A 13,248-nucleotide genomic window follows, 5' to 3' on the forward strand; every position below is an offset into this window, starting at 1 on the left:
GGATTGTGGGTAGCACTGCACACTGAGAGCAGGGCAGGACTGTGTGCAGCACTGCAGAGTGAGACGGTGGGGGCAGGACTGTGTGCAGCACTGCAGAGTGAGATGGCAGGGGCAGGACTGTGTGCAGCACTGCAGAGTGAGATGGCAGGGGCAGGACTGTGTGCAACACTGCAGAGTGAGATGGCAGGGACAGGACTGTGTGCAGCACTGCAGAGTGAGATGGCAGGTACAGGACTGTGTACAGCACTGCAGAGTGAGATGGTGAGGGCAGGAGGGAAGGGTGAGCAGAGAGAGGATCACACATCTTCATGCTGGCATCAAGGGGAGTCGGACTTTATTCCTGTTTCTCTTTCTTTGTGATTATATTGTATTCAAATCCGTGAAAAGTAAAAGTGTGGGAGCCTTGGATGGAGAGCTCACTTGCAGTTACTCATCATGAACAGATTTTTTCATCTTTTCCTTGTCATCCAAACCAAATTAGAAAGATGAGGGAATTGTGTTGCTAACCCACAGGTAAGCTGAAGTCTTGCGAGATGAGAGTCTTTAGGATGAAGTCGTTTTTATCAAGACCTTCAGCAATTGATTTCTTTAAGAAAATGGAATATGTGTTCTGTAAGGGAGAATGAGTTTAGCTTGTAAGAATAAAAAGCTAGCTGGTATTTGCCTTAGGATTACCTTTTTTGTTGTAGTTTGGCCGGGGCTGGGTTCAAACCTACCACCCTCAGTATATGGGGCGGGCGCCCTACCCATTGAGCCACAGGCACCACCCCAGGATTATCTTTCTCTGTTGGTCAGTGAGGTTTTGCCAGTAAGTCCTTGGGTCTTTTCCCATACATACAGCGTGGAGATGGCCACTAGGTGTGCTGTGTGCCAGGCCTTCTTAGCTCAGACCACAGCTGTAAGGTCTGGGCCAAACTATGACTGTACAGTTGAGCAGTGTATACATATATGGCCCCAAGACAGAAAAGACAGAAATGTCAGCTGAGTCTAATTCAGCCTAACTCTTGCCTAGGCAAAGACAGTTGTATGATCAGCACTTTAAAACGTGCTGACTGATCCCTCAAAGGATCATTTATAATCGTGTCAAATACTCTGCATAGATGTCTTAAGGTGACAGTAGAGTTGATGATTCTCAACACAGGAGGCTTATAGCATGTAGAAGTAAAAATGAGATGAGCATTGCCTCTTCTGGATGGACAAATTTGTCTTTACTTTCAAAAAAAAAGAAGGCCTGGCATGGTGGCTCATGCCTGTAATTCTAGCATTCTGGGAGGCCAAGACAGAAGGATGCTTTGAGCTAAGGAGTTCAAGTCCTGCCTGAGCAAGAGGGAGACCCTTTCTCTACTAAAAATAGAAAAATCAGCTGGGCATAGTGGCAGGCCTCTGTAGTCCCAGTTACTGGGGAGACTGAGGCAGAAGGATCACTTAGGCCTTAGAATTTGAGGTTGAGGTAAGCTAGGCTGACACAGCCAGAGCAACAGAGTAAGACTGTGTCTCAGAAAAAGAAAAAGAAAACCAGTAACTCAGGAGAGAAAGACTAGGAGAAAGCACACTGGTGGCCGCTCAGCTGTTCCCTGGGGACTCGGCATGTCCTCCTACCTGAGCTCTTTCTGTACTCAGCCTCTGCAGTCACCAGACCAAACCCGAGATTTTCGTATTCTTCATTCTCCTCCATGCTTATACTCTCTCATGCTCCACTGGTGAGGGGATTCCTGATTTTTGAACTTGAAAAAAATAACCCCAGTTTACATTAAAGATTAATAAGATTTAAAGTAAAGAAGATGTGGCTTAGAGGGGATGGAAGGTAACTTCAGGGAGGATCAGTGAATGATATGCTGTCTAGATTAAAGGCAGGAAGATGAAGTGGGCTTCTGGGTAATGTGAGTAACAGTCTTTGTCATTGTCTTGGCCCTTGAAATTGACGAGGAGCTCAGAACAGAAGGAGGCCTGTTAGGCCCTTTCTGTGAGTTACATACCTGATCCTCCTATGAGGTGCGTCCTAGGAAGATGGTAAGAGATGACAAAGACCTGAGCCTACATAGCGTGATTAAATGCTGCCCATGTGACAGAATTATTATTAACAGCATTGATAGTGATGATCCACAGTATCCTCGGCTAACTGTACTGTGAAGCGGTGGTCATGGTGCTTGTAAGGTAATGTGTGGGTCATAGCCTGACCTTTCATGGTTGAGGGGGGCAGATGAGGAAGAGCTAGCTCTACCAGGGCTCTGAAATATAGATTATAGAAAGTAATTTATTCCACTAGTTAAACAGAGTCATTGGTTCAGAATTAAATTTGTGTACAGATAGAAGGAAGCCTGAACAGTCACCTCCTCTGTCTCTCCCTCCTCCGCGTCACCTTTCTCCAACCAGTCGTGTGTGTTCGATGCTCTCCTGACACGGATGACCTTACCAGCCCCGCGGGAGTGTGTTTCCAGCACTGGTTCTTCCTTCTCTTGCTCACCCCCCCCCCCCACTTGCCTATCCTAAATTTCCCTGAATGTGTTTATCCCTTCTTCTTTATACAGTTGGCAGTTTTTCAGAGCACTTGGATCAGATAAATGGACGGAACGAGTGTGTGGACAGTGCAGATAATCCCTCAAAGCCACCCAGTGAACCTGCTTCTCACATGGCTCGGCAGCGATTAGAAAGCACAGAGAAAAAGAAACTCTCGGGGAAAGTCACAAAGTCCCTTTCTGCCAGTGCTCTGTCCCTCGTGATCCCCGGAGGTAGAGAGACACCTGCTCGCATGAAATTGTGTGATTTGTGCATGCCCCCTCCCCAGTGTGGAATGCTGATTGGGATGCAAGATCGCTTGAAGCAGGAGCGGGTGGCGCCCAGCGCAGGTCTGCATCGGGGCCTATTTCATCTCTCTCTCTGCATCAGGAAACGAGAGAGGCTTCCTTCCCGTGAAGGCGTCTTTCTTTTATTTTCTTTCTTTTACTTTTCTCCCTCCAAGATGAATGATAAATTTCCCTCCCATGAGTAATTTTTCTTTCTCTAGACTGTGTATCATTTACACACTTTGCAGAGCTGTTTACAGCCTGGGTGCTGGAAAGCTAAGTATAGTTTTTCTCATCTAATTAATGAGGAAGCAGACACAGAGAACTGAAGCTTTTCCATCACTAGAGTCACAGAGAGTCACAGCATTGAAAGTACAAGTTGTCTTAATCCTGTCGGTTGAGCTGTGCTTCCTCCTACTGGTAGTCACATCAGTTTCTGTCCCTTTTTGGAACTCTGGTCTTAAGGAGGGTTATGTTGAATGTCCGCATTTTCTCACACCCTGGCTTTGCCTCTACTGGTCACTACGTCTGTAGTAAATCCACTGGCAGAGATGAAATACGTACCCCGATGATCGTGATGCCACTGAAATGACAGCAGGACAGTGGAAATGGGAAGTGAATTAAAGGGATTGTTTATATCTTTACAATTGCGTATTTGTGCAGAAAGAAATTTGATATAAACAAATGCTCTTTGGGGAGTAGTGCCCACTCCAACAGATTCAGTTTCTGGGAGATGTCCCACTTAGCACCAGGGGACAAACACCTTTCTCCCTAGTCTGACTGACTCTTCATAACCCCACATGGTGGTCCCAGGACAGCTGCACCAAAGGGGAGGTAAGTTTGGTGCAGTCCAGTGTACTTTCAAAACCTGGCATGAAAGCCCATACTTTGGTAAAATAGGGAAATTATTGAATGTGGGACGCTAAAGGAATGTATCAAGAGGTAAGAAATTAGGAGCTTGGCTTTTTAGCAGTGTGTGTCCATGTGCATGTTTTGAAGGTCCCTGGCCTTTGATTATAGGGAGGGAGCCAGCAAAGTAGAAGCAAGATGCCACGTGAAGTCAGGAGTAAGGCAGCGTCAGTAGTGGTGCATTTAGCTTTGCTCTTCTTCAGACAAGCGTAAAAATTGGAACACAGTGGCCCACTGTGACCACACGGGGACTTGCCACACCCACGTGAGCCTTCAGTAGCACTAGTGCTTTGCGGTCTGGCTCCAACTAAGCCCACACTTAAACCTCAGCATCCTTTATGGATCATTCCACCTTTTCTCAGAAACATACACCCGTATGTACACATACAGATGATTTCACGTCACCACTCAACATCTGTTTAGATTCAAATAGATGGAACAGTGATATGAACTATCAATTAAAAGTATATTTGTGTCTTAGTTCATTTCCCCTGGTGGGTAATACAGACACAACAGAATGTATTGTTCATACTTCTGGAGGCTGGGAAGTACGAGATCAAGGTGTCAGCCAATTCAGTGTCTGACGAGAGCCCAGAAACCTTACCAGAATTATGGGTAACCTATGAAGAGAATCAGTGGTAACCCTAGTAGTGAGTTGTTATTTTATAGAGAAGTTACCACGTCGTGTTTTCTGGATTAGAATTCTTTAATCAGTCACTAGCATTGTAGAAAGCAACTGATAAATTAGTAAATTGCTTTCCTGGGCGTGTGTGTTGAAAAGGACCATGGTAAAGTTGTTTAGTGCAAGACTTGGAGCTGTGGTGTCTTTCTCTGTAGCCCGGAAAGTCTTCTCTGTGTTAGGATGTTCTTGAAATACATGCATCTATGATTTATTTCTTTAATTAAAATCAAATATATTAAAATATCACAGCCAGAAAGTTGCTTATCTGTGTCTTTTAATTAGTGTAGAGAATTAAGAAATTATAACTTTAGGGTATTCACTGAAAAATTAGTTAAAATAGAAGCACTTTTGAAGTTTCCTCAACAGGCGTCTCCTTCAAAATCCATGCTTATCGCCTCTTTATTTTGCTATTGGAAATGAACGGGTTTGTTTTGTGACCGTGCTCGCAGTCCCGGCTGGAGTGGATGTGCGTGACCAGCACCGGCTCTGATGACTGGCTTCTTTGTTCGCAGATATGTTTGCTGTTTCCCCACTGGGAAGTCCTATGTCTCCCCACTCCCTGTCCTCAGACCCTTCTTCTTCACGAGATTCCTCTCCCAGCCGAGACTCTTCAGGAGCTTCTGCCAGTCCACATCAGCCTGTTGTGATCCACAGTTCGGGGAAGAACTATGGCTTCACCATCCGAGCCATCCGGGTGTATGTGGGAGACAGTGACATCTATACCGTGCACCATATCGTCTGGGTGAGACAACAGTCTCTCAAACTTGCTGGTTTGCATTTTTAGCCAACCTGGAGAGTAGAGAAGTTGGCGGAGGCATAGTTAATAGCAAATGTATTTCCTTTTAAGATGGCAGTTGGGACATGTTTTATTTTCCTTTTAGAGCTCTTCCTCTTTGTCTATGTGATGGAATTGAAATTGGCAAAAACTAATCATTCCTCTTAATTCTGTCCCGTTCTCCTATTTGATTATCTACTCTTACATGCTAAGCTGGTAGACGTAGTCAGAGACAGTGTTTCCATCCTTCTTTCATTCTGTCTGTCTTTTTCTTCCACCCTGGTCTTTTAAAAAATTACCTCCTTTAGCCGGGCGTTGTGGCAGGTGCCTGTAGCCCTGACTACTTGGGAGCCTGAGGCGAGAGAATCACTTAAGCCCAAGAGTTTGAGTTTGCTGTGAGCTGTGACTCCTTGGCACGCTACTGAGGGTGACATAGTAAGACTCTGTCTCAAAAAAAAAAAAAATTACCTTCTTAATTCACTTGCCATTTTTCAAGAAACCATATGAATTGTCTTATTTGGGAACAATGACAGAATAGGAATAATAACCATGCCTTTTTGATTTTCTGTCAGGAGGTCAGAACCATTTGCGCGTTAATTTAGAATTTTCTGCCAGAAGAAACTGTACGTGTTAGGGTTGTCACGTGTTCACTCACAAACATATTCTCTGCCCTTGGACTTTAGAACGTAGAAGAAGGAAGTCCAGCGTGCCAGGCGGGACTGAAGGCTGGGGATCTGATCACACACATCAATGGCGAGCCAGTGCACGGACTAGTCCACACGGAAGTTATAGAGCTCCTGCTAAAGGTATCGCGTTCTTTATGTTGGGGCCCAAGCGGAGGCAGGTAGCCCAAAGGAACTAGTACCAGGAGATTGGTGGCTCAGTGGTACATCCATAGTCTGTGTCATTATTGAGCAAGCATTTAGTAGTCTGAGGTTTAATATAAAGACAAAGATTTTATGAATTCTGATTTTATATTATGAAATAATAACCTTATATCTGCACACCTGTCCCCTAATTTAATTTAGCTTCTCATTCTCAACCATAAATAGTAAGAATTCTCTTTCTTTATATACCTCACATAGTAAAATCTGTTTGAGAATTACCTACTTCAAGGGGATTTTGTTTAGGAACTTTCAATAGGAACTTTCTAGAATAATAGAAAACAAAACAGTATTAAACTGTGAGGTTAGCCTGAGAGTTGGAGTTCCTTTAAAAGACAGAATTGTGAAGATACACAGGTTGGACTGTCAATTATAAAAAGAAGCAATGGCAGGAGGAGGGATCCTAGCAAGTATGAGGCTTCCCTCCCTCTTTTCAAATCAACATGAATGAGGATTCATTTCTATGTAAAATGTAAGCCAGATGGAATCCATGGAGGAAGGCCACCTGCCTGTAAGTGGGAGAGAGCACGAGTGCACTGATCCTCTCAGCCAGTTCTGTTGGGTTATTTGCTTTGCCACCTACTGGCTCCAGAATATAAAATTATACCTCCAAATATGAATCTGGTTAAAACAAATAAAGATAAATTTATGTATTTGGCTCGGCGCCTGTGGTTCAAGCCGCTAAGGCGCCAGCCACATACACCTAAGGTGGCGGGTTCGAATACCCAGCCCGGGCCCGCCAAACAACAATGATGGCTGCAACCAAAAAATGGCCAGGCGTTGTGGCGGGCGCCTGTGGTCCCAGCTACTTGGGAGGCTGAGGCAGGAGACTCGCTTGAGCCCAGGAGTTGGAGGTTGCTGTGAGCGTGATGCCATGGCACTCTACCCAGGCGGATAGCTTGAGGCTCCGTCTCAAAAAAAAAAAAAAAAAAAAAATTATGTATTTGACTTAAAAATTTCTGAGAAAAAGAAGGCTAATTTATCTGCAATGAGAAATACAGTTCCTAACTGTAGGATTATTTTATAATCAACAGGCCTTTTGCTTCTTGAGCAGTTTTCAGATTCTTGAAGGGGGCTGCCAGCCAGAGAGATGTGCGGCTGGCAGGACCCACAGTCTAATTAGGGAGGCAAAGCACAAAGACCTGTAAGCCTAAACATATACGTATCTCCTAAATAGTTGTTCAGATGTTTCTACAGCACTCGTCCTGAGGCTGGTAGACATCGGTAACATGGCAATTAAGATATGGTCTGTGCCTTCAAAGTATGAGATATGTATGTAGCAAAAACAGCACGGCTTAATTATTCTGGCTGTAGCAAAGGGAGGAATGTCATGGTTCTGGAGAGATGATCCAGAGAGTGGGGAGAGGCATCACAGGGAAGAGAGACGCTGCTGGAACTTAGAAGAAAATGAGGAATTTGGAGGAGACAATAGGGAGGTAGGGTGCACGTCTTTCAAAAGCAAGAGGGTATAATGACTTTTCTCCTCTGCTCTCTGCTGTTCTCCCAGCCCACGTGAATATATTCTTGAAGAGATCTGAGGTCTGAGCTACATCCCAGGAGTAGTAAACAGCACGTCTATCAAAATGTCAGGTGTGAAGGAGTCGGTAGAGTTATTGCTGTTGATTAATTTAATGGCACACGGCATTAATGAGAATTTAGTCTTAAGCTCAGGCCCCATGGGGGTTGGGAGCTCAATAAGGCTGTAGAATTAAGGCGGACTGTGGGTTTCTCCTTTTGCAGTCTAGGAGTTAGTCTGGGAGGACTCAGGCACCACGTGGCTACTTAGCTGTGTCCTGATTCGTGTCCTGGTCCACGTGCCTTCAGTTTCAAGGCAGATGCCTTAAAATGACTGGAGTTAAGCTATACTTTTGCTGTATGGCCCACTAAGGAGAAACAGATAGCACTTCTGGCACATAAGTGCCTAAGATATGACGTTTTTAATTCCATTCAGCATCTGTCTCTGATAATATTGTTTGTCCAACTGAGATGGAGCAAAATGTCCAAGAAGTGGGAGGCAGAGCAGGATTGCTGACTGTGAGCTTCCTGCACTGTGAAAGTCACCTGAGATGACCTCAGATTCCCAGAGACAAAAGTCAGGAGAGACAAAGGGATTCGTGAGTGTGACCAGCTGCTTCTCTCACAACACTGAATCCTGTGGTCCGCAGTGCCCCATGGCGGGCTCCAAGCCGCCCCTCTGTAGAAAGGCCCAGGGAAGTCTGATTCTCCCTTTGTCTCCTCTGTCCAATATGAGCCTTTAGTTCATAGGACTGCAGAGGTGGCCGACAGGGCTGCTCGTTACCTCTAAAGTGCTCCTGGAGCTTTCTAGTCGTTCCCCTTGACCTTTTATGTTAGAGGACAAGTCTGTGTGGTGTGGGTCACTTCTCCTGGTTGTCATTCATTCTACTAGAGATTTCCAAATCTTGGCATCTGTGACTAAAAGAAAGGTTAAAGGGATTTCAAATGATAATGTACGTTTTGTCTTCTGTATTCCTCGTAACAATGTTGTGTTATATGCAGAATCTCTCCTGCCAGGGCATATCTTTCGGTCATCTCATCTCTCTCCATAACAACAGAATAAAAAGTAATAGACTGAAATATATATATATTGGGAAATATGGATTTGTTTATTTTGCTGAGACATAATTAGTCAGTGTCATAATTTATTCTGTAAAGTATTTTAATATGATTCTGGATTTTAAAACTTTCCTTCTCCTTTAAACTATGAAATTTGAATGTGCATTTCCCCTAAAGCTCTCTGGGAAGGTCTCTTAGCAGACTCAAATGATCCCATTGATAACATTTTGCCCTGATGTGGTTATGGAGCCCCTCCCACAACCTAAAGCCTGGGAACAGTCCCCATGCGTCGCTGAGGACAGTGGAGTGAGCCCTATCGCACCCTCGGGAGCTGCGGGGTGCTCTGTCACAGATCCAGACGGAGGATCCTGCCCGTGGTTCATAAAAGAAGCTCTCAAGAGGAGCAACTAGAGTGTAATGAAACAAAGAGGAGACAGGGATTTAATTATCTTCCCAGTGAACTGTGTAATCATGCAGCTTTCTTCCAAATTCAGCCAACGATTCTCGGATGAAGGGTGTCAAGTGGCGGGTATCAGTGCTGGGCCCCTGTGTGCCGGCACTGGTTTCACAGCAGCACGGTGGCTGTGTGCCAGTGTTCTTGGATGCTGTTTACACAGTGATTTTTGCTTGCCAAGTACTTTACAGAATCTCACGGCACCTTCAGAGAAAGGTGGAGAGGCTATGGCAGAGGGCTGTGTGTGCATGTTTAGAACTGCAGGAGCACATGCACAATATTTATCTTTGGGAGGATGGACATAGGAAGCACTTTTCATGTTTCATGTTTGGTCTTATTTGCTCTCACAAATTCAAAGGGAAGCTCTACCTTCTACACACAGGGAAACTTGTCACTTGGCATCCTGGGTGTGTGGGATTACAGGATGTCATGGTTATCCAGCTCTGCACCCCAAGCTTTTCTGCCTGCCACAGGGAGTTAGCCACTGCCATTTGACAATCTAAGACAGGGATCCTCAAACTTTTTAAACAGGGGGCCAGTTCACTGTCCCTCAGACCATTGGAGGGCCAGACTGCGGGCCCCGGGACGAGTCGGCTGCTAAGCAGGACAGGCAGTGGCGGCAAATACACCCAGCAGGCCAGATAAATGTCTTAGGCGGGCTGCATGTGGTCCATGGGCCATAGTTTGAGGACGCCTGATCTAAGAGAACTTTGTATGTAGACTTAAGTCATTCTTTGCCCAGTGGAGTGTTGAGTAGAGACCATGTTGACCCAACACTGCTCCCTGTTCCCATGGTAACTGCCAGGCTAACTTCTGTGATCCAAGAAACTTTCCACTCAACCAGGTCACTGTTTTAGAGTGGTATTAGTTTAAACCCCCAAAACATAAAAGAAGCCGTAAAATTCCACCAGTCCCTGTTTTATGAAAGAATTTTCCATGAACTCTGGGACCCTCTAGATCCTAAAATGGGGACCATCGAATAGCGTCATTGCCATCCTCACCTATTTACTGAGCCCCTTGAATGTGCAGAGCCTTGTGGGAAGTACTACAAAGGTGACACAAAAATGACACATAAAAATAGCTAATGGAAATAGAACCCTTGGGACCTACCAAGCTCTGTTTTAAGTGCGTTCCAGGAAGGTAGGTGCTTCTCATTTCACAGATATAAAGAGAAGTTAGAGCAACCAAAGTGTGCGTGCTGGGGAGGGGCAGTGCGGCTCTGGAGCCTGTGTTTCTCTCCTGCTACTCTGCCCATGAAGTCTCTGTTTGCCAGTTGCTTATAATGTCCACGAGGGGGAAACAGTGGCAATGCCAGCCTGTAATCAACGTGTGGAACATAAGGAACAGACCATAAACACAGCAGAAATTCTGAGGAGGGATGGCTCTTCTCCAGAGTGGACAGGAATGGTGTAAAAAATCCAGGGTTGTCAGTGCAGAGAGGGCTTTGAGAGATGGCTGGAGATTTAGTATATGGAAAGGGGGTGCAGGAGTATCTAGACACAGTGAAGAGATGTGTAAACCCAGGGGCAGGAGACCTCAAGACATGTGAAATACATAGGTGAACCAGTGGGCTAGAGCCTGGGTTAAGCCTGAAGTGTGTGAGATGGCTGGGACTGGGTAGTGAAGGGTGGGTCAGGGTGCGGACACAGGGGGACAGGGAGAGCCCATCCTCCATCTGGAGTTTGCAGAGAAAGGAATGTAAAAGCAATTGCAGGCAGGTACTCAGGGCCAAGGGATAGCTAACACGGCCAGACTTATGCTGCTGCATTCATTTCAGCCCCTTTCAAAGAACTTTCTTCCAGCTGTGCACTCATTACAAAAATAGCTTAAAAGTGAACTAATTGAACATTTAACGGTCTGCTGACTTTATTTTTGTTGTTATTTTTTAAACAAGTGCCTCAGAATTTGGCCCATAAGAGGTAATCAAGAGAAGTAAATTTTCGATAAACCAACCCGGGAAGCCCCTTTGAGTGGAGTGGCGGAGTGGATCCACCAGGTGGCAGACTTCTCAAATCTCAGCTGATATTTTTCCAATCCTTTACCATTTTTACAACCATTAATGTTTCCAGCATAACATCCTTGTTTCTGTATTTGCCCTTGGAGAAATTGGCTTTGGTGTCTGTTAAGTCCAATGAGTTGTCCTCTGGAACAACTACATGTAAAAACAAGAAAGAGCAAACTGGTCTGGTTTCTGTAAGGGAATGAACACGTGTGTGTACAAGCCCAGTGGCGTCCTGTCATGTAGCAAGCCCTGGTTGTCACTCTTTCCTGATGGTGGGTGTTGAGGGGGTACATTTGTCTTATCCAGTTTTGTGGCGTGTTTCTATCGCCTTCTTTTTTTATTTTTTGCAGTTTTTGGCCGGGGCTGGATTTGAACCTGCCACCTCCGGCATATGGGGCCAGCACCCTACTCCTTTGAGCCACAGGGGCCACCCTCCTTCACTTGTTTTTGACAGTGCCTCATGTCAGTGAAATGCTCATTGCTCAGTAAGCACCAGCCACACACTGTGCCAGGCAGCAGAGGGGGCCCAAATGTATTGGGGATGAGGGGCAGGAGAACCAGGCTTGGGCTCTTCCTCTGTGGCTTTGGGAAAGAAGAATCTCAGGGTCTCTGAATCTATTTCCTTTATCTGTACAGCAGGGATATAACAACCTCTTCCAAATCATCAGGCTGAAACAAACAACCCTCACACCTTAGTTAAGGGGAATAAATTGAGAAACTATATAGGGTGACTGTAAAGTTTGTGTGCAGTTTTAAATTGCACACTATTTTAAATTGCACATGAACTTCATGGCCACCCTGTATATGAAAAACGGTTTAAAGATCCAAATGTGGTTTTAAAATGTCAGGTGGCATTGTTAATCTCTTATGGATAAAGATATAAAAGTTATGCTGAATTGTATTAGGAAGGAGCAGGGCTGGATTAAGCCCCAGTGACCGTAGGCTGTGTGTGTCTACTCTGCGAATATGGCCGAGGATGGAGAGAACTTGAGGGAAAGGTACACTCCAACCATGTGTGATGCCTCTTTCCTTCACCATAGTAAAATCTAAAATTTCAGCACATGGCCTCGATTTGTGAAAAAAATGCCTCATTCCAGAAAACCTTCACCAGTAGACCTTGCCTGTAAGCTGATATTTTCATTTAAAGAATAACTAGAAGGCTAATAGGTAAAGATTTATTTTTAAAATTTTGGCATTTGCATATAGAATGGCTAACTTACTCTTTGTGCTCTTGTTGAAGTTAAAATCCTATTGCCTTGACATTTTCTACAAATATGACATGAAATATGGAATTATGTTCTTAGACATATAACTCTAAACCCGATGGTAAAATACGAAGACTTTTCCAATATTAAACTGATGTGTGACATGAAAAAACCATTCCTTGAAGAAGTGCAAGTAACCAAAACAAATAAGAGACAGTATCAACACTTATGACAGTGGAAAAGTCGGAAAGCATAGCGGTAGGAAATTGCAGATTTTGATTCACCCATCTGATGGAGTATCTTCAGATAGCCAGTAAAAGTCGTGTTCTGAGAGAATATTTAATGATGGAAAATTTTCCCGAAAGTGTGTAATGTGAAATGAAAAACAACATAAGAAAATATTTCACATTGTATATGAAAACACCACACTGTACTCCATGATTGCATTAATGTACACAGCTATGATTTAACTAAAAAAGACATAAAACTATAAACATAGATTAAAATTGTTTCTGAAAGCATGTAAATATACACATGTCTGAAAAAAAGACCAGCAGGAAATACATTGAAATAGTATGAGTGATGGCTGCGTGATAGACTTCTCAATGATTTTTATTTTATCATTTATACTTTACTATCTATTTCTGATAATGGTGTGGATTACTTCCCAGTTTGGTGGGAAGGAAGTAGATGTTATCATGAACACAGTCATTGCCTGTTCTTTCCCATCCCCTGCCCCTTCCCATCCCCTGCCCCTTCCCTACTTTCCTCTCCTTCTCTCGGTACTGCTCGGCTGGTGGATGTCTTCTGGGCAAGGGCCTTTAAAAGACCCTTCTTGTTCTACTTCTTATATTTTCAAAGTAATCGGGGCCATCTCTGACTTTGAAAAGGACATGTTTCTCCCCTGGTTATTACGAAATTCGAGAAGGGATAATTGATGCCGGAGTGACTGCCCACTTGCGCTGGGCATCCCTCCACTT

The 13,248-nt window shown here is 44.5% G+C and overlaps 1 protein-coding gene across 1 annotated transcript in view; it reads left to right on the forward strand.

Moving 5' to 3' along the window:
- The window catches only part of LOC100943844 (microtubule-associated serine/threonine-protein kinase 4), a 162,145-nt gene that overhangs the window by 141,428 nt on the left and 7,469 nt on the right, over positions 1 to 13,248 (forward strand). Inside the window, exons 21-22 of the mRNA XM_023510918.1 lie at positions 4,887 to 5,116; positions 5,833 to 5,955. Of these exons, the coding sequence (XP_023366686.1) occupies positions 4,887 to 5,116; positions 5,833 to 5,955 (353 nt within the window). The remainder of the gene's footprint in view (positions 1 to 4,886; positions 5,117 to 5,832; positions 5,956 to 13,248) is intronic.

Source organism: Otolemur garnettii, unplaced genomic scaffold (genome assembly GCF_000181295.1).
Source record: "Otolemur garnettii isolate 467f Iridium unplaced genomic scaffold, OtoGar3 scaffold00017, whole genome shotgun sequence".
NCBI lineage: Eukaryota > Metazoa > Chordata > Mammalia > Primates > Galagidae > Otolemur > Otolemur garnettii.